This window comes from Mus caroli, unplaced genomic scaffold, assembly GCF_978045245.1.
Source record: "Mus caroli unplaced genomic scaffold, Mus_caroli_1 scaffold_8, whole genome shotgun sequence".
NCBI classification, from domain to species: Eukaryota; Metazoa; Chordata; class Mammalia; order Rodentia; family Muridae; genus Mus; species Mus caroli.
Genome location: NW_028227263.1, coordinates 43,389,422 through 43,412,096, shown reverse-complemented (window position 1 = coordinate 43,412,096; position 22,675 = coordinate 43,389,422). Strand labels below are relative to the sequence as shown.

The following is a 22,675-nucleotide window of genomic DNA, read 5'->3' as shown; positions in this document are numbered from 1 at the left end:
GGCTTTATAATCTTATAAACACCAACCTAAGGCAGAAAATATTTTCCATGTAAGTGAGTGATAGAACTGGATCCTCTGTCATCTAAAAATTCAGGACTAAGGAGTCAAGAAGAGTGACAGGGTGAATTATCATGACGGGTTGCTATACCTTTCTATTCTATAAAATTTAGCCTTATGGCACCATGTCCTCTAGAGTTGGCCTCTCTAAGACTCAATGGGGCAATCTTATAATCACTTTGTGGTCTGTTTATCTTTTAGAATGTTTTCTATTTAATAACGGAAACTTTCACAAGAATCTCATAAGCAGGAAGAACTCAAACTATAAGACACTGAAGAAATATCTACTAGGGTTAGCTGTACACTGTGTACCTTCAAACATATTAACTTGTCTGAGTGTTTTGTTTTATTACAAGTTTTCTATACTATAGAGGAGATCTAAAATAGTGTTTAATAGATATTTGTTGGCACCAATCCCTGAACTTGAAGCTTATAAACAGAGTGAAACTTTTCCTGAACCTATATAGCAACTTTTAGGGAGTATTGTATTAGTTTCCTGGGAAGATAGTGAACAACTATTTAGTAACCCCAGATAGGGCACCAAGGACCAAAGAGTTTCAACCAAGTTTAGCTTGGTTAACATTCAGATGTGTTGGTGAAGGGTTATTTCTGGAAGTGTAAATTGTTTTCAAATATACATACATTGAAAATTTCCCACACAACATAGATAACAACTCCCTAAACTCCATAGCTCTTCAGCTGATATTCAATTTACACCTTCTATGATTACATGCAATTGTACAGAATTACAGGCATCTAAGGTCAAATCATTAGGAAGGTTGAGAACCACAACTTTAGAGGCTGAGGCCCAAGAAAATTATTGTAGGAGAGAGAGAGGGAGAGGGAGAGAGGGAGAGAGGGAGAGAGAGAGAGAGAGAGAGAGAGAGAGAGAGAGAGAGAGAGAGAGAGAGAGAGAGAGAGAGAGAGAGAGAGAAGTCTGAGATGTACCAGGAGAGATTAACTCCAGAATTAGACTGGATAAACCAGGCCTTGATGTAGAAATAGTAGAGAAGAGATGAGGATCAATTTGGATGCAAAAAGAAAGGAAAGATAGCTGAAATGACCAAAGGGAGCCTCTAATCTATTGCCTGCAATAAAAAAAAAAACTCAGCTTAGAGTGAGCTTTGCCTCCTGGGCTTGGATTAATATGATATCTTGGCATAGTTGCCTATAATATCTGATCAGGACTATTTTTGCTCTTTCTTCAGAACAAATTACATTGCAAAACACTCAGTTGTCCCCCATGCAGACAAGTGTAGATTGACTAGTTATTATCCATCACAGGAATACAATATTTAATGAAGTGTTTGCCATATGTTATTTTACTAGATGCATGTCAGTCAACTATGACATTAATTCTGTAACAGAGGTTCTATTCTTAGGACCCAAATGTACATGGAGGAACACTGACAAAGACATAAAAATCTGGGTTAAGTTTATCAAGCAGGAAAGAGTTGAACATGAAATCCAAACCATGGTTAAATCCAGAGTGAGTGTTGTTTTTTCATGTTGATACTGCTGTTGCAAGAAAAGTAGTTGTTAAAAGAATGGAGCAATTCAAAATTAAATTTAGTGACTAGTAAATTCTTTACCTTGAATAAGTCTGTATATGTAAATATCCAATTTACATCATACAAATAACAGTAAATGAACCAAGGTGGAAAATAATAGTGAGGAAACACATATGTGAGGTGTGTGTGTGTGTGTTCAGTCTAAGTAAGAGTGTGCTACAAGGCAGCTGTCATTTCTATGAAAAAATTGCTAGGAGATAGACTGTGGAAAGCAGACTGTGGGGATTAGATCATAGCTCTAGTAATGTTGAAATGAAGATAAGCATAATGTTAGATGAATAATGATCAGAGAAGAGAGTCATAAGGGAAATGGTACAATATAAACAAGATCTAGCTACAACTTAATTGCATAAACGATAATGAAGGATCATTCAAAAATACTGTAGTGTGAAGTCCTACTGATTCATAGAAGGCTTTCATAAACTGATAATCACATAACTTATTCTTGTTGGGCAACAGAGAATAAGTGAGAACATTCTATATGATTTTTTCTTAAAAGAAAATTTGTAGGTCAGTGTGGCTATCAGAAACATTTAAAGAAAAGAAAAATATAGAGAGATAAGGATAGCCTTACACTCTCATAATATAAGAGGACATAAGAAAATAATTAAAAGCATACAATTCTCCCTCCAGTTTTGCCACACATATTGTAAATTAATATAAACATTAATGAAAAGTTAATTTGATATTAACCTTATTACTTCATGACTCCTAAAGGAAAACAAGAGACCACTATAAAGAAAGATAGTATAAATGGGATGAATGCAAGAGATAAGTGGAAGCTTGCAGAGGGAGGAGGAGAGGAACAGAGGCATGGATAGGGGATTTGGAGAGCATAGTGCCAGTGGCTGGGCAGTGGTGCAAGATCATCTCTGATCAAGGGAGAAAATGTCAAAAAGAAAATCACTTTGAGGGAGAATCATCAGCTTGAGGAAGATGCACTAAAAAGAGAAGTATTTGTGTGGCCAACAGAAATTCCTGGTGAAGCCTGTTTTTATCCATCCTACTCAGATTCATTTAAGAGTTTGAGAAAAAAAGAGACATTACTGGGTCATCTTTATCCTCCCTCTATCTTCAGATACAGAAGGATCATCCTGCCTTATGAACAAAATTCACTGTAGTAATTAACTTTCACAACAGAAGTTTAAGTGGGAAAGGTAGCAATTACAATTCCAAGAAAAGAAATGAGAGAGTAAGTAAAAGGTGAACATTACTTTTTATAAAAAGCATACACAGTAACTCAGAGAGGACTAAATTTCCTGTCCCATGTCTGCACATGTTCCATTCAGAACCTTCTTCACTAACATGATGTGGAGCTAGGAGAGAGAGCGAGAGCTCAGTATATGCTCTAGGTGTGCAGTCTTCTCTGCTCCTAGCTGCTCTCTCTGTGACTCTGTCTGTAACATACCTGAACAATGACAGCCGTAGAGAAAATGACTTGGATGGCATACTTCAACTAAAAACTCAAGTTCTGTGGCAGATTGGCTACAAGACAAATAAGCAGTTCCTGTTTGAAATGCCTGATCTTTTTAAAGTGTCTAAAGCTGCTCCTTGGGGATCTTAGCTGTGGCTGATAACTCCCCATACAGTTTGTAGGCTGTTAGTGGTGCACTGGGGAGGGGCTGAAATAAGTATCAAGGAAAAGAGGCCAGTGTTGAAGGGATACCTCTGTCTTGTCTCTGGGCAAAGATTAGGCTCACCATGTTAGTGTGATTTTAAGTTTTTAATACTGACTATGAAAGTCAGACCTACTGAGAGCAAGAGGGCCTATCTAGCCTGTTTTTGTTAGTGTATTTTGATCTTATAAAACATTTTTATTTGTTTCAGTGTCAAGTGGCACAATAGAGTGATTCTTGGCTGACGCCCACACTACAGAGGCCATACTCTTAAGAGACATATTTGCACCCCTCCTTTCTGATATGACACAATCAGATTATTGTTGCTTTCATTTATTTTTATTTTTTTTTGGGGGGGGGTTGAGTCAGGGTTTCTCTGTGTAGCCCTGACTGTCCTGAACTCACTCTGTAGACCAAGCTGGCCTCGAACTCAGAAATCCGCCTGCCTCTGCCTCCCGAGTGCTGGGATTAAAGGCGTGTGCCACCATGCCTGGCTTGCTTTCATTTTTAAAATTGAGTATTTAATAGGAAAACAGGAGTCTGGAGCTGAAGCTGATACATGAACAGAACCAAAACGATATACACTCTCTAGCTATCAAACAGAGTAACTATTAAAGAACTCTGTACAGCCTGGAATGTGTGGGAATTCTACATCCCACAAATTTATATTTTCTATTTTTAAGGTGTTAGTTCATTAAGACCCCACAATTTCTTCAAATCATACTCAGCAATATCCTCATCAGTAGCGAGCAGGAATAGTCTTTTTTAAAATGTCAATCATAAGAATTATATATTGGGTGATTAAATTGCTAGGCCCAAAATTAGATGTTTTAAAATAAACTAATTTAGCTCTCACAATAGCCCTGGTTATTGTTTATGATTATCTGCATCTTAAGAAACAGACCAAGCAAACTTAGTTAGGGTTGCAATTCTTTAAAGAGGTACAACTGCCATTGGAGAGTTGACCGACATGACTCAAACACATATGCTCATGTTCACAGTGATAGTTTACCTTTCTTTGTGATAGAGTCCCCTCTGGAAAATCATATAGTTGATTCAGCTCCATTCATGGAAACAGACTTTTTAAAAATTTGGTCATAGCACATGACATCTGTGGACAGTTTGAGTATTAATAATACAATATTAATGATAAAGGAACACTGCAATAAAAATGGGAATAAATTACTATCTAGTGGTCACTTGTATCCTTTTAATACATTCATTCATTTTCTGAGCCTGATGGACACAGGATGATAATAACCAGGTTATTATCTAGGAACTGATATATGCAAAGAATAGGGTAGTAAGCCGTTCCCTTAGTGTGTAAAACTTCTCTTCCCCTGTTCGAACAACACGGACAGAGCTGATTGATATTAACGAGGCCCTGAGTATAGACAGAAAGGGTGGGTACATGTGATGGGAAGATTTATGGAGATTAATGATGATGAAGATAAAAGCTGTTCTCTATGTGGCTTGTCCCTACTGAGTATATCACAGAGATTAAGTGTACCTGTCAATTGAAGTGTGTAAGAGGTGGGCACTAGCTAGGTGAGGAATGGAGCCAAGTGTATCACAAAGAGACCAAGTGAGATCTCCCTGGGAAGCTGGATGTATTGTTTCTCCAGTCTTGCTTTTGAACCCTAAGCACATCTTTGCAGAATGCTGGCTAATTTTTGAGTAATCTGTATTAACAGCTCTATTGAAATCTGAGTAACATCATATTCTTCTGACTAAGCTTCTTCTAAGCTAACGGGAAATTATCAAAAGATAGCTTGAATTACTGAATTTATCTTAAGGACAGTTAACTTCTTTCTTATTATACTTTTATTACTTAAACAATTTTTAAATTTAAATATATATTTATCATATTCTTCCCTTCTCCCAAATCCTTCCATACCTTCTATCCCTACTCATACAACTTTAGGTCTTTTTGAAAAAAAAAAAAAAAAACCCGAAAACCCAATAGAACAATAAAACCAAGGAAACAAAATAAAACTCCTCCCCCAAAGAGAAACAGAACACCAAACAAAACACATGTAGCATGTAATAATTAAAACAACTGCCAGCCGTGGTAGTCTCCCTGCTCCTGTGTCCCCATGCAGTGGTGTATTCAACTTCTAGTTATTCGCCTGCTGCTGAACAGATGTTTTTCCAGTCATTCACCCCCTATGGCTAGCTGTCACAAATCTGCATAACCAAGTATAATCAAAACTCTAGAGGCTTGTAATTTATCTGTCAGATTTATATCAGTATATTCTCAACCCACAAAAAGCTAATTCAAAGAACTCAAAGCTCAATTGATATCGATACAAGCTGCCCACCTAGATTGGACAAATTGCCCTATATTATTCTATGATCTTTTATGATATTTATAACTACCTGTGGCTATATTGGGTTCTTCATGCTCATCCTCCATCTTCTCTTGTCCTCCTCTGTCCTCTCCATCTAAAACTCTTAGCCCTGTCTTCCTTTTCCATTGCCCAATCACAGTCTTTAGCCTTATATTTCACCTGCCCTCACCTACATAGAGACAGACATCCACAAACATGCACACAAAATATAGTCCAGTATATGTTGGTCAACTACTTCCTTACATTAGGTCTGCCATAGAGTAGTTGACATACCCAGTATCACTCCATTGGAGAAAACTGATTTTTTTTTCTCTCTCTCAGCAGGTATAATTGTTAACCTTTATTCTAGTGGCTAGGTTTTCATTCATTCATTCATTCATTCATTCAAAAAAACTATAACAAAATAACATATAATGGGATAAAATACAACTATCACATTGAAACCAGACAAGATGAACAGAAGGAAAAGAGCCTAAGAATCAGAAATCCACTTGTTATAAACTATGTAAGTTCAGTGCACTCTGCTTTAGACTTTGTGGATTCATATGGACTTTGCTTATGTTAATTTAGAGGACCTTCTTTCTTTTCTTCTTCTTCTTTTTAAAGATTTATTTATTTATTTATTTATTTATTTATTTATTTATTTATTTATTTATTTAATGTGAGTTCACTCTTGCTGCCTTCAGATATACCAGAAGAGGGTATCTGATCCCATTACAGATGGTTGTGAGACACCATGTGGTAGCTAGGAATTGAACTCAGGACCTGGAAGAGCAGTCAGTTCTCTTAACTGCTGAGCCATCTCTCCAGCCCTTTTTTTGAAAAATTTTGTTTAATCTTTTTTCACAGTCCAGAATTAACCCCCTTCCCTGTCTACCCTCTGACTGTTCCACATCCCATACCACTCCCCCCATCTCTACAAGGATGTCCCCTAATCCCAACCCCTCAACCCACCAAACTTCCCCACTTCCTGGGGCCTCCAGCTCTTGAGGGTTAGGTGCATGTTCTCTGACTGAGTCCAGACCCAGCAGTCCGCTGTATATGTGTTGGTGGCCTCATATCAGCTGGTGTATGATGCCTGGTTGGTGGTCCAGTGTCTGAAAGATCTTGGGGGTCCAGGTTAGTTGAGACTGCTGGTCTTCCTACAGAGTCCTCCTCCTCCTCAACTTCTTCTAGCTTTTCCCTAATTCAACCATAGGAGTCAGCAGCTTCTGTCCAATGGTTGGCTGTAAATATCTGCATCTAACTCTTTCAGCTGCTTGTTGGGCCTTTTGGAGGGCAGTCATGATAGGCCCCTTTTAGTTAGCACACCATAGCCTCAGTAATAGGGTCAGGCCATGGGGCCTCTCCTTGAACTGGATCCCAATTTGGGCTTGTCACTGGACCTCCTTTCCCTCAGGCTCTTCTCCATTTTTGTCCCTGAAGTTCTCAGACAGGAGCAATTATGGGTCAGTTTTTGACCTTGGGTAGGCAACCTCATCCCTCATTTGATGCCCTGTCTTTCTGCTGGAGGTGGGCTCTACAAGTTCCCTCTCCCCACTATAGGGAATTTCATCTAAGGTCCCTCCCTTTGAGTCCTGAGAGTTTTCACATCCCAGGTCTCTGGTACATTCTGGAGGGTCCTGTCACCCCCTATCTTCCGAGGTTGCCTGTTTCCTCTCTTTTTGCTAGCCCTGAGGGCTTCAGTCTGGTTCCCCTTCCCAATACCTGATCATGTTCCCCTCTTTTGCTCCCTGTCCCCCTTTCCACCAGTTTCCTCCCTCTCTCCCCTCCCCCATCCTATGATTGCTTTCTCCCTCCACCCCCAAGTGGGATTGAGGCATCCTTGTTAATCTTTTTGAGTTCTGTGGATTGTATCCTGGGTATTCTTTACTTTTTTGACTAATATCTACTTATTAGTGAGTACATACCATCCATGTCCTTTTGGATCTGAGTTACCTCACTCAGGATATTTTCTAGTTCCATGCATTTGCCTACAAAACTCAGGATATCCTCGCCCTTAATAGCCAAGTAGTACTCCATTGAGTAAATGAACCACATTTTTTGTATCAATTCTTCTGTTGTGGGACATCTAGGTTGTTTCCAGCTTCTGGCTACCACAAACAAGCCCACTATGAAAATAGTGGAACATGTGCTTCTGTGGCATGGTGGGGCATCTTTTGGGTATATGCCCAAGAGTGGTATACCTGGATCTTCAGGTAGATCTATTTCCAATTTTCTGAGGAATCTCCAGATTGATTTCCAGAGTGGTTGTACCAGTTTGCAATTCCACCAGCAATGGAGGAGTGTTCCTCTTTCTCCACATCCTCACCAACATGTACTGTCACCTAAGTTTTTGACCTTAGCCATTCTGATTGGTGTAATGTGAAATTTCAGGGTCCTTTTGAGTTGCATTTCCCTGATCACTAAGGACGTTGAATATTTCTTTACGTGCTGCTTCTTAGCCATTCGAGATTACTCTGTCGTGAATTCTCTGGTTAGTTGTATACCACATTTTTGATTGGGTTGTTTGGTGTTTTGGTTGTTAGCATCTTGAATTCTTTATGTACTTTGGATATTAGCCCTCTATCAAATGTGGGGTTAGTGAACATTTTCCCCCAATCTGTAGGTTGCCAATTTGTCCTACTGACTATATCCTTTGCCTTACAGAAGCTTCCAGTTTCATGAGGTCCCATTTATCAATTATTGATCTTAGAGCATGAGCTATTAGAGTTGTTTTTAGGAAATCTCCCCTTTGCCAACGAGTTCAAGGCTCTTTCCCACATTCTCTTCCATTAGATTCAGTGTATCTGGTTTTATGTTGAGGTCCTTGATCCACTTGGAATTGAGCTCTGTGCAGGGTGACAATTATGGATATATTTTCATTTTTCTACCTGCAGATGGCCAGTTAGACCAGCACCATTTATTGAAGATGCTTTTTTTTTTCAGAGAATATGTTTGGTTTCTTTGTCAAAGATCAAGTGTTCATAAGTGTGTGGTTTTATTTCTGGGTCTCCAATTCTATTCCATTGTTCAACCTGTCTGTCTCTGTACCAATACCATGCAGTTTTTCCTACTACTTCTTTGTAGGAGAGCTTGAGGTCAGGAATGCTGATTCCTCCCAAAGTTCTTTTATTGTTAAGAATTATTTTCACTATTCTGGGTGTTTTGCTTTTCCCAGATGAATTTGAGAATTACTCTTTCCTTGTCTTTGAAGAATTGTTTTGGGATCTTGATAAGGATCACATTGAATTTGTGGATTGCTTTTCATAGGATGGCCATTTTTACTAAGTTAATTCTGTCAATCCATGAGCATGGGAAATTTCTCAATTTTCTGAGATCTTAGATTTCTTTCCTGAGAGACTTGAAGTTCTAGTCACACAGATCATTCACTTGTTTGGTTAGTGTTACTTCAAGATATTTTATATTATTTGTGGCTATTGTGAAGTGAGTTGTTTCCCTAATTTCTTTCTCAGCCCGTTTATCATTTGTATAAAGGAAGGCTACAGATTTATTTGAGTTAATTTTATATTCTGACATTTTGCTGAAGTTGTTTAGCAGCTATAGAAGTTCTCTGGTAGAATTTTTGGAGTTGCTTGTGTATACTATCATGTCATCTGCAAATAGTGATACCTTTACTTCTTGTTTGCCAATTTGTATCCCCTTGATCTCCTTTTGTTGTCTTATTGTTCTAGGTAGAACTTCAAGTACTATTTTGAATATATGTGGGGAGAGTGAGCATCCTTGTCTTGTCCCTGACTTTAGTGGAATTGCTTCAAGTATCTCTCCATTTAATTTGATATTGTATGTTGGTTTGCAGTAAATTTCTTTTATTATGTTTTTGTATGGGCTTTGAATTCCTGATCTCTCAAATACTTTCAACATGACGGGTCATTGTATTTTCTTTCTACCTCTTCTTATGGAATGTCAGTTTGATAGAGAGAAATCTGTAGTATTGGTAAGAGCATGTGTTATTTGGGGATTCCTGTTCAACCCCCTTGGCCAGGTGTTCTGGGCATCAACAGTTTTGGTCAGAGAGAAAAAGCAAAAGAAATGTCAGAGACACAGAAATAGGAGCAGTGGTGTGGACTACTGACTTTTGGGCCTGATAGTAGTATTGACCTGTGGTAGCATAAAGGCAGCTCCATAGGATTTATCACTGTTCTTAGAAATGGAAATCACTTCTCCAGTTTTGAAGAGCTTCATTATTACCACATGACAAATGAATGAAGAAGTGAGTGTATACATGTGAATACAGTACAGTCTCTTACAGAACTGGAAGTTTCCATACTGTTTCTTGGAATACAATACCTTGTGTTATTGTTCTGGAATCCAGCTACATTAGTATACTTAGAATCTCAGGGTATGTGGATAAATTGTATTTAGAGGTTAAATTATGGAAATAGACTTGATTACATTTAGCTATGGCACCAGTACTAAGCAGCAGCTACAGAAGTGAACTGCTTTGGATGTGTATCTTCTAGCCCCAGAGAATATGCCCAGTTATTTTCATGTAGACTATAGATGAGTATACCTGCTAAGCTGCACACAAATTACAAAACTTTGAGCAACTGGATGATTCTTCTTGTATGTTGCTAAGTTTTGAGTGTAGTGTTATGCAGCCTGGAACATGGATCTGTGTTTAAGTTAAATGTTATTTTCCTTGTCCTTGACTTATTCTTGGTCTGTTGAACAGAATTCATAGCTACTTTCTCAGCTTTTTGATGGCTTTGATTTATCTAGTATACACTTTCATGAAAATAAATATAAAAATGCAGCATGGCCATTTGTTATTCTTAAGATAACCATGAAGGTATTGATAATGGTGCACACTGTAAACTCTAGCATCAGGAGGGAAAGGCAAGAGATTCTGAGTCCTGATTGGCCTACATAGGGAAACAGTGAATAATAAAATAACTTTTGTTAATAGTAATAAACAATAGTTCTATTAGTTTAAAATTTATATCTAAATATGCTGACAATCTATAGTTGTTAAAATTGTGTACATGTTTTCATTTGATTTTGGATAACCAGTTGGTGTGCTCTTCCCTGGGGGAAGCCTTCTTTCCTGCTGTCTGTATAGATATTTACATATATTTGTAACAGCTATTAAAAAAAAAAGAGGTCAAGAATTTGAAAGAGAGTAAGGAGAGATACAACGGAGGATTGGGAAGAAGGAAAGAGAATTCAGTAGAAGCTAGGCTCAGAGCCCAGCATGACTACCCTATAAAAGGCCCAATAGGCAGCTGAAAGAGTCAAATGCAGATATTTATACCCAACCAATGGACAGAAGCTCCTTCTCCCTGTGGTTGAATTAGGGAAAAGGTGGAAGAAGCTGAGGAGGAGGTGACCCTATAGGAAGACCAGCAGTCTCAACTAACCTGGACCCCCAAGATTGCTCTGATGCTGAGTCACCAATCAGGCAGCATACATCAGCTGGTAGGTCCCCAACACATATACAGCAGTGGACTACCAGGTCTTGACTCAGTGAGAGAAGATGCATCTAACCCTCAAGTTAGGAGTGGGGAGGTCTAGTGGGGTGGGAGTGTATGGGTGAGGACATCTTCTTGGAGATGGGGGGCATGGGAAGGAATTATGGGATGTGGAACAGTCAGAGGGCAGACAGGAAGGGGGATAAAGACTGGGCTGTAAAAAAGGTTAAATAATAAAAAAGGATGAACTTATAATCTCAAAACATAAAAGAATAAAAGCATGTGTATATATACAGGCAGAGTATCCTGGAACAAACCAGAGTCACCCAGCAACACAAGCAACATTAAAAAATATAAATAAGAACCCCTAGCCCTTCTCTTGGATAGTGGCCTTTATTTTCTCCCAAAGAATGTAGAAGAATGATTTTAGAATGGGAACATATATAGATATTTTCACATTATTTATTGGTAAATATTTTTAAAAGGAGGGACCACAGTCTTCCAATATTCCTTTATGGTTCAGTTATCCATTGTACAATCTAGGAGTCTCGAGAGCAGTCTGGTGCTAAGGAAACTCAATGTATTGAACATCATGAGACATCTGCTCTGTGTAATATCTAACAGACACTAAGAATACCCACCATGCTGAACACCATGACTCATCTATCCTCTGGTCTCTGAATGAGGTAAAAATGATCCCAGGATCCTAAGCATCATCTGACTGAGATACTAGGGGAATTCATCTCATTCCTACTCAACATGGTTCTGTGTATCATGCTTCACCCCAGCTAAACATTCATTCTATTTGATTACTACATGTTTATTTGCTTTCTTCTTCCTTGAATCAGCTTCTTTTTGAACAAAGTTTCCTCAAAATCTTTTCTCCGATTTGACGGGTTTTTACACAATATACAATGGGATTCATCAGGGGTGGTACCAGGAGGAAAACATCAGCCATGAGGATGTGGGTTAGAGGAGACACATTTTTGGCAAAATGGTGGAGCATGGCTGCACTCAGCATGGGCACATAGAAGATGAGCACAGCACAAATGTGAGAAAAGCAGGTGTTGAGAGCCTTGAACTGCTCTCTAGGGGTTCCAATCCCCAAAACTGTCTTTAAGATCATTATGTAGGAGAAGATAATAAATACCAAATCCAACATAGTAGAAAGTGCATCACACAATCCATAGATAACATTGATTCTATTGTCAGAACAGGCAAGCTTCATGACATCTTGATGGAGACAGTAGGAGTGTGAGAGCAGGTTTCGGTGACAGTAATTCAGTCTTTGCAAGAGAAAGGGCAGTGGAAGGATCAAAAGAACGTTCTTGGAAGTCAGAGAGACCCCGATTCTGATAACTCTGGAGCTGGTTAGGATTGTGCTGTATTTCAAAGGGCTGTGAATGGCCACGTATCGATCAAATGCCATTACAGACAGCACAGAAGCTTCAGTGACTGTGAACAAGTGGATGAAAACCTCCTGGGCAAAGCATGCAGCTGCATGAATTTCATGAATTCCAAGCAAGAATAACCCCAAGGTGGTGGGTAAGGAAGAGAGGGACAGCCCCAGGTCTGAGATGGAGAGCATGGAAAGGAAGAAATACATGGGCTTGTGGAGGTTTTGTTCTGTCTTGATAAAAAAAGAGGACTATAACGATACCTAGGAAAGAGAGAAGGTACACAAAGGAGAAAGGAACGGACACTCAGATGTGACTCTTCTGTAGTCCAGGGATCCCGATAAGGAGGAATTTAAGAGTCTGTGTGTCATTGAGGGGTAACATGCTTCTGGAAGGATACTACCTAGGTTGATAACCTTGAAGCAGATAAGGAATTCTTAAATGATGTTAGGTAGAAGATATTCTGTCTCTGTTGCAATTCACACTTCTAAGACCAAGCATCTATTTCACATTGACAATTTATACTGTGAAAGCAAGACAAAAACAAACAGGTGGTGTCTTCATCTATTAGCTTGTTTTATTCTGCTACTGTCAACTACCTTGGACCTGGTTTCTATCAATTCTAGACAACCCATTGACCTCATGGAAAACTCCCTGGCAAGGCATACAACTGTATGGGTTTCACTGATCAAAAGGAAAATTGTCACTATTCTCATGCCTCATTTCTCACGAACGATTTTAAATCTCACAATTATATTTTACTTTAATAAAAATAGTAATGAAACTAAAATTTTGGTAGAAAACAAAAAAAAATGGTAGGTTAGATTACATATTCAAAAATAATTTTATATGTTCATATTCATGCTTGTGTATCTATCAGAATAACAGCTTAAATAGTGGTAGAAATGGAGCTGCAGAATAGCATACAGCCTTACAGACAACAAGGACTTTTAGGAATTGGAAACCTTTATCCTATGTATACACAGAATACTCTAAATTAGATAACATTTCATTTTTCTCAGTAATATCATATAGAATACTAATTAAAACAAATATTATTTTCTCCTTTGAAATGATTTAATATACATTTCCAAAAACTGCATCTTATTTCCTCTGCACATGTAAATTGGTTTCAGAAAATAACTTCTGTGTAGACTGTCTTCCTTTTTAGCTGATTAATATCTGTTCTTTCTCAGTACTAGGATATCAGCAGAGCAACATGACTGTACTGTTAATGGCCAGAAGAGTGGGTAAAGCCTACTTGTTGTTCCATATTTAATTATTTAATTAAATATAATGTTAATATAAAATGAAATTCATAATTAAATATGTTGCTATTTATGTCAAATTTCATCCATGGTGTAAAAAAAACCAAAAAACCCAAAACCAAACAAACTCAGATATGAGATCTGTGTTTCCTTCTAGATTGTTCTGCAGTCATCAAGCAGCAATAATATTAACTCCCTTTGACAAACTAGACTACAACTCTTACTGCTTCTTCAGAATGTGACAATATTTTTCAAAGTCACTCCTTCGTAGGCTTTTTGTTGTATTTTCATGGCGATCTATACCCCTTTATAAATTTATCTTTCTTCTGGTACTTCTTTTCTGAGCAATGTGACTTTCTTCTTAACACTCTATTAGTTATAAATAAAATAATCTTATATGGAAAGACTTTGGAACCTGATGTTCATCCTTGTCTTCAAAACTGCTTCGTTTTTCTATAAGGTAGTTTCCACTAAGGTTTGATTTGAGTGTACAAGACAAACATTGCGAACTATTAGTAGTATTTTAAGTCAAATTATAACATCCTGATAAGTGACTTTCAAATTTCTCATTTATGTTCTTATGCAATTGCTTTCTCTTATCTATATATAAGAAAGTTAAGTCTAAAAACAAGGTATGATTCATTTTCCAAGGGCTTGCGTCTTCCAACAGAAAGGACCACAGACAAATTACCATGTGACAGCTGAAGTACATTCTTCTCACACACGTTATTTAGATCTGGCATTTCTAGGTCGTTCAGACTCCTGTTGTCACATGCTCTTTCATTCTCTTTGTTAGTTCTTCAGCATTCTCGGTTTCTGTGGGAATCTTCTGATTTATATTTACTAAGGTCGCATTTAGTGTAACCTCTCAGAATCTAGATGGAAATGGGATGCAAATTATATCAGATAGCCTGAGAAAATTTCCTTACCTTTAAAGAAAGTCAATGTGACATTCTACCATGAAGATAATGGTATTGTGAAATTGGAAGCAGGAATTCTTTAAGCTTCCACTTTCCACTGGTGTATACAGTCTAATGAAGCTAAGAAATTTCCCTGGGAATGCCTACATGGAAAAAAAAACCTGAAGAGTTGCATCAGGCTCCATGCAAATCTACTATGTGACCCCAGGGACTTTAATGAAGAGCTAAATTAGCCATAGGCGTAGACAAAAGAAAATGCTGCTTTTAAGTGCCTGTTAGACATCTGTTTCAAACTTTGCTCATTAGCTCTTTGTCTTAGCTGTTTGTTTTTTTTCCTAGATATGATTTCTCTGGGCACAAGGACACAGGGCAGATAGCTATTATCCTGGTTGTTCATTTGTTTGTGTCAATTTGATACAAGCTAGAGTTATCTGGGAAGAGCAACATCAGCTGAGAAAATGCCTCTATCAGATTGCTTATAGGCAGTTCCTTAGTATAGTATCATGATCCCTTGATGTGGGTGGATCCAGATAATGGGTGTATGATGGAATTGCAGTGATACCCCTGGGCTGGTGGTCCTTACTTTTATAAGAAAGTAGTCTGAGCAAGTCATAAGGAGCAATCCAGGATCCCTGCTTCAGTTTCTGTTTCCAGGTTTCTGCCACAACTTCCCTCAGTGATGGAGTGTGACCTGACATTTGTAAGCAGAAATAAATCTTTTATATTCAAGTTGCTTTTGGTCATGTGTTTTATCTCAGCAATAAAAAACTGAAGTAAGACCATTGCTTTTTGAGGAACACATTCTTAAAGAGATCAGACCATCAATATTACACGATAAATTTCTTCCAACTCAAATTATACTCCTTCATTTAAGTGCTTATTAAACATTTAGATTTTTTTTGTGATGTACCTATAAAATATTTGTACTAGTCAGGGTTCTCTAGAGGAACAGAACTTGTAGAATTAATATGTATAATACTCATTATTTACTTCATTATTTGTATATATAATTCTAGTAAATTTCCCATGCATACACATTTGTATATATGATATATATGATATATATGATATATGATATATATGATATATATGTATATATGTATATATATGTTAGAATGGCTTACCACTGTGATCCAGCTAGTTCAATAGTGGTTGTTTACCAGTGGAAGGTTCAAGAATCCAGAAGTTGTGCAGCCCACAAAACCAGATGTCTCAGCTGGTCTTTAGTGCATATCAGAATCCTGAAGAAGTGGATTCTAATGCCAATGAAGGAACGGACTTGCTAGGGAGAGCAAGAGCAAGCAAGCAAAGAGAACAAGCTTCCTTCTTCAATCTCTCTCTCTCTCTCTCTCTCTCTCTCTCTCTCTTTCTCTCTCTCTCTCTCTCTCTCTCTCCCTCCCTCTCTCTCTCTCTCTCTCTCTCTCTCTCTCTCTCTCTCTCTCTGTACTCATATACATAAGATAAATAATTTAAAAAGAAAAACTTCCTCACAGGTGTACCCAGCCATTTGGGTTTAGTTAATTCTATCTGTAGTCAAGCTGACAATAAGGAATAGCTATCACAGCATTTTATCTATTTTCATGTTGAAATGGATGTATTTTCCCATTTATTTGTAACAATATGTAAGTACATATATGATACATTACTTGTCTGTTGGCTGCATATAGTATCTATTCTCCCACCCTACTATTGCCCCTTCAGTTTCTTACTTAGTCTTATTTCCTATTTCAGTGGAATAATTAATGATGGATGTGCACATTTATGTTAAAATGACAACCTGAATCAAATATAAGTAAAACAAGGATCAGAAACTACAGGAAGCCAGTCTGGCTTTTCATTGTAAACCATATATTACTTATTAGTCATATTTACTTCATAATTTGACTTAAGATAGGGAAAGTAGAATGGATACCATTTTACAATGTTTTTCCATGTTTTGCCTGTAACCTTTTATGCCTTCCTGTCTTCACTAGCACACAAACATCTTCAAGTTCTGACTCCCTCATCAATAATGACATGCTTTTGCTTTAATGAATGCACTTTAGTTCAGTGCACAAAGGAGTCCTCTTAAAGATAATTAAGATAAATATTTCAGTCAGTTATTTTTAAAGGGGTCATAAGATGTTTTAGCAAGATTAAAAGTAATGTTTTTGTGGATAAAACAGATAACCACGCTATAAGACTTATTGCTTAAGTAATGGTTCTAATAGTAGAAGGAATCTATCAGAGTATTTTATTTGTTTGGAAATGATTTATTTTGTTAGAGAAGAAAAACAACATCAAAATGTGTATTTACTTCAACTATGTTTAAAATAAAATCCTAGAAAGACTGCCATTAATAATGGGAGTATTACTGGTGAAACTAGAAAATTGTCCCAAACGAATTTACACATTCTCTATATCTAAGCTCACTTTTTGTCACTTTACATTGTATACCATTTCACCCTCTGCAGTGTCTTCCCTTCAATCTTCACATGATCAATGTCCTGTAGAATTTCAAAATGAAAGATATGGAAAATAACAATAAATCTTACCATTCTCTAAAATGAAACAAATGCACTGTTACCTCCTGGTAATATGTATTAACATCTTTTCATTTCTTAAATGGAATCTTTTCCTGTCTTAGAATTGTTTATTAGTTGCCTTTCAAGGAAATCTGAGGCAGGTTGCCCTTTGGTTCTTTGTAGCCTAGATCAAGGTCATCTGGGTAATTATTTGCTATTTGATCATTATATTTAAACTCAAGTTTGTTAGCCTCAACGCTATTGATTGGATAGCCTTGTAGGTGGATGTGCAATCTTAAATCTGACAACTATAACATAGTCAACATAGATTTATTCCAGCATATCAGAAATAATGTTTGCATCCTAGCTCTTGACTTCCTGTCTGCAGGAAGTTAATTAAATAGGTCCTTATAACTTTAATCTCTTTCACTGAATAAACAGAGAGGTATGATATATGAAAAGCTGACACACTGTGAGAATTAAAGGAGACTATGCACTAAAACTCCTAAAATATATCTTTCATGTATTAGAACTTCACAAAGCCAGTGCATATATGTACTAAAAATCTGTTTCCTTAGTTACAGGTTGCTAGCTAGCTCTGGACTGACTATCCTTTAATCAATTGGTGTTTTTGGAAAGTGTTTCTTGATTTACTTGAGGGGAAAAAATGTAGGTGATGCTGCTGCTATAATTGGTAGTAAAGACCAGCACCAGAAATACATGTATTCTAACATTTGCATGATATGCAAGATTCTGAGGCCATATAAGCAAGAAAATGAGAATATTAGCATATTGGCTTTAGATTTTAAAGGACAGTAGAATTCTTATAATGATTGTTTTCCTAATTTTCAAACTTTTGAGTACCTGTGATATCTTAACAATAGGAATAACATGTAACAAAGCATATCTCATTGTAATTGAAAATTGCAATAGTCTTCAAACATTTTTTTCCTTAAAAAGTGCCCTTATTTTCACATTAATTAATTGGCAATTATTTACTGGCATATATACGCTGCATCAGAAATATACTGGTCATTAATTTTGTTAAAGTCCTTTAACTGTTTTTGTTTGTTTGTTTTGTTTTAAGTTTTTTTATTAATTGATTATTTTATTTATTTACATTTTAAATGATGTCCCCCTTCCTAGTCTCCCCTTCGCAAATCCCCCATCCCATCTCTCCTTCCCTTTGCATCTAAGAGGGTGCTCTCTCACCCACCCTCCACTCTTGCCTCACCCTTCTAACATCCCCCTACGCTGTGGTATCAAGCTTCCACTGGACCAAGAGATTACCCTCCCATTGATACCAGATAAGGCAATCATTTGCTACATATGTAGTGGAGCCCTGGACCCATCCATGTATACTCTTTGGCTGGTGGTTTAGTCACTGGTAGTTCTGAGGAGACTGGTTAGTTGACATTGTTGATCTTCCTGTGGGGTTGCAATCCCCTTGAGCTCCTTCATTCCTTCCCCTAATTCTTCCATTGGGGTTCCAGGGTTCAGTCCGACAGTTGGCTGTGAGTATCTGAATCTGTATTAGTCAGGTGCTGGCAGAACTTCTTAGAGAACAGCTATACACGGCTTCTGTCAGCAAGCACTTCTTGGCATCAGCAAGTGTATCAGGGTTTAGTGTCCGCAGATGGGTTAGATCCTAAGGTGGGGTGGTCTCTGGAATGCCTTTCCTTCAGTCTCTGCTCTATGTTTTTTTTCCCTGCATTTTCTTTAGACAGGAACAATTCTGGGTTAAAAAGTTTCAGATGGGTGGGTGGCCCCGTTTCTCAACTGATAAGCATGCCTGTCTATTGGATGTGGTCTCTACAGGTTCTGTGTGTTGGGTATTTTGGCTAATATTATTCCTGTTGGATGCTGGGAACCTTTCATTGTCTCCCTGGCATCTGGGACTTGCTAGTAGTCCCCCTAATCCTTTTCCCATTGCTACATATTTCTATTCATTCTCATATCTTCTGGATTTCTCTCCTGTCCAAATAGTTCTACCCGAAGACCCAGCTATACTACTACTGGGAATATACCCAAAAGCTACTCCAACATATAACAAGGACGTGTGATCCACTATGCTTATAGCAGCCATATTTATAATAACCAAAATCTGGAAACAACCCAGATTTCCCTCAAAGGAAGAATGGATATGTTCTAATGTGGTACATTTATACAATGGAATTCTATTCAGTATTAAAAAGACGACTTCATGAATTTTATAGGCAAATGAATAGAACTAGAAAATATCATCCTGAGTGAGGTAACACAGACACACCAGGACACACATGGTATGTACTCACTGATAAGTGGATATTAGCCCCCAAATCACATGGTACCCATGAAACAACTCACAGACCATATGAAGCTTATCAAGAAGGAAAACCAGAGTGTGGATGCTTCAGTACTACTTAGAAGAGGGAACAAAAATCACAGGAGGTAGAAGAAGGGAGGACGCTGGGAGGGAGAGAGGAAAGGGAGGAAAAAAAGGGAGACAGGATCAGGTATGGGAAGAGACAGGAGAGAAGTTATTTAATGTATTTGTTCTACACATATGGGCCTTACTCTTTAATACTTTATCTGATGGCTGATATCCCCACAATAGTTGATAAAAATGGTGGTGACTATGAGTAAGTGTGTATAATACCTTTCTGCAGCACAAATCAGTCACTGCTGAGTTAGAGTCATAATGGCCTTTACTTTTATTTGCAAATATATTTTAAATTTTTAGTTGCATAATTCATTGAAAAATGTCTTTATTGTATTTGCCACTTGATAAAATTTTATCATTGCTTGCACAAAAAGATAAGAGTGAGAAAGAAGGAGAGAAATTTACCTAGTTCTAACCTGATTATAACCTCTATACTGATCCCAAAGACATTTGACATAGAGTGTTTGTCCCTTTTAATAAAATAACCAGGTTGGTTTACTGGATATATGCAGTACATCTTTGTGATAGTGTAGTATTTTTTTCATTGTGACTTTTCAATGTCTACATGTATTCAGATACAGTGATGTAACCCAGGCTTTCATGGAAGCTGGAATTTCCCACCAGTGATATTTTTCACAAAATTTGGTTTGGATCAGATTTCTAATATGCTGACTCTTCACAGAATATACAATAGGATTCATTAGAGGTGGAACCAGAAGGAAGATATCAGCTATTATGACTCCAATGACTGGCGAAATGTTTTTAGCAAAACGGTGAAGCGCTGCCAAGGTGATGATGGGCACATAGAAGATGAGCACAGCACAGATATGAGAGATGCAAGTGTTAAAGAACTTGAGGCGACCTTTATGGGAAGTAATGCCCATGACAATTTTAAGGATCAGCATGTAAGACACAGAAATGAACACCAAGTATAACAGAGATAAAGTAGCCACAAAAAATCCATAGATTACATTGATTCTGTTGTTGGAACAAGCTACCTTCATAACATCCTGGTGAAGGCAGTAAGAATGAGATAAGAGACTTTTCTTACAGAACTTTAACCTCTTTAGTATAAAGGGAAATGGCAGAACAACTGCAATGCAGAATGTAGCAAATATTAGGCCAGTTTTAAAGACCCTTCTGACTGTAAGGATGGAGGTATATCTCAAAGGGTTGTAGACAGCTATGAAGCGGTCGATAGCCATAATGAAAAGCACTGAAGACTCCATAGCTGAGAATCCATGAATGAAAAACTCTTGAGCAAAACAGGCATCTGAAGAAATCTCTGTGGAGTTGAATAAGAATATTCTCAGCATGGTTGGAAGGGAAGAAACGGACAGTCCTAAATCAGAAAATGCCAGCATTGAGAGGAAATAATACATAGGCTCGTGCAGAGAGGTCTCTGTCTTTATGAGGAAGAGAATGGTGCAGTTTCCCATGATGGCCACAAGGTATATGAGGCAAATTGGGATGGAGAGCCAAATATGCACATGCTCCAACCCTGGGATCCCAATCAGAACGAAGGTGGGGATTTCTATATCAGAGGCATTGAAGACTGACATTACAGGAATACCAGGCCTTCGACCTGGCTTTCTGAGCAATGCTCCTGTACTAGCATAAATGAATTGTCTCAAATGAGTACACTTTAGTTTGAGCTAGGACAGAAGATATTGACTTGGTAAATATGTATCTGCAAAATAGACCTTTAAAATAAACAGCAGATAAGATTAGCATCTGGAATTAAATCATCAGAATTCAACAATGTAAATGACAACATATCTACATAAATAATCAGCAATAGAGGAATAAAATTTCAAGTGCTTATCCTGGTCTCAAAGCCCAGGCAGCAAAAAGTTTCCCAGACTGAATTACTTCTGACATATTTATTAAAATAGTAGTAATACAAAGAGATCATGTGAATAACTTTAGGGTTAGATAAAGATAATAATTTACTATAATTTCACTTGCAATAATTCAAGAATATTAATACATACCACTGCTTCAGTAAATGATCTAAGTGAACTCTACCAGGCTCAATTACTTTCCAAGGACTGATTTTCTTCCTTCCTTCCTTCCTTCCTTCCTTCCTTCCTTCCTTCCTTCCTTCCTTCCTTCCTTCCTTCCTTCCTTCCTTCCTTCCTTCCTTTTTTCTTTCTTTCTTTCTTTCTTTCTTTCTTTCTTTCTTTCTTTCTTTCTTTCTTTCTTTCTTTCTTTCTTTCTTTTTTTCTTTCTCTCTCTCTCTCTCTCTCTCTCTCTCTCTCTCTCTCTCTCTCTCTCTCTCTCTCTCTCCCTCTCTCTCATTCTCTCGTTCTTTCTTTTTTGAGACAGGGTTTCTCTGTGAAGCCCTGGCTGTCCTGGAACTCACTCTGTAGACCAGGTTGGCCTTGAACTCAGAGATCTGCCAGCCTCTGCCTCCCAAATGCTGGGATTAAAGGCATGCACCACCACCGTCCAGCAGGACTTATATTTCTAAGTAATGTAGATTTTTTTCCTTTACCTAGGGGAAACCTAGGACATAGTTTGCAGAGTTGAGATACAACCTTATTTTTCTTGGAGTACTGTGCTTATTTCTCTTTTCATTCTACCTACATGTAAACAACCCTGGCTGATTCTCAAATCAACCCATGATTAAACTCACTGAAGAGAGTAGCAGCACTTCAATGTTCAATCATCACCAACTATGCTTTTGTTTCCCTGCTCCAGATTGACAGCATCCCATAAAAAACACATGTTATATGTACTGACAGTGAGTGAATGAAGTCATATTCTCAGTTTGGAAGCCTCTTTGTTTAAATCAAATGACTGAGTAGAATTTGCACAAAGCCTATTGTCACAAGGCTGTTCAAATGCCATGAGTTCCTAGTCATATTTTGTTGTCATCATAGAGTTGTTTTCTCATTTATCAAGAGATAGACATTGGGATGCAAAGACCTAAAGTTAATGAGAAGCATGCTAAGTGAACACAAGCTACTGAACCCAGCATCTCTTACTCATTCTTGTTATTTTCTCCCCAAAGCAACCTCAGTGTTTTCATTATCCAAATTCTAAATAATTTATTAACATGTAAGTCAGTGCTACCCCTTTATCCCTTAGCAGTTTTGTCTCGAGACTGGTCCACATACCTGGATTTGGATTTCTTTCTGTGCTTCTCAATGTTT

At 37.6% G+C, this 22,675-nt stretch overlaps 1 protein-coding gene and 1 pseudogene across 1 annotated transcript; both read right to left on the bottom strand.

The window, feature by feature from the left end:
• Positions 1-11,850: 11,850 nt before the first annotated feature.
• Positions 11,851-12,787, bottom strand: LOC110299196 (olfactory receptor 51A7-like; annotated as a pseudogene).
• Positions 12,788-20,071: 7,284 nt separating this feature from the next.
• LOC110299203 (olfactory receptor 51A4-like) lies at positions 20,072-21,079 on the bottom strand. Its single transcript, XM_021168839.1, has one exon. The coding sequence runs from the start codon at positions 21,077-21,079 to the stop codon at positions 20,072-20,074; it is 1,008 nt and encodes a 335-aa protein (XP_021024498.1).
• Positions 21,080-22,675: the final 1,596 nt, after the last annotated feature.

Coding starts and splice junctions, on each gene's coding strand:
- LOC110299203 (XM_021168839.1), bottom strand. CDS start 21,079: ATGTCAGTCTTCAATGCCTCTGATATAGAAATCCCCACCTTCGTTCTG.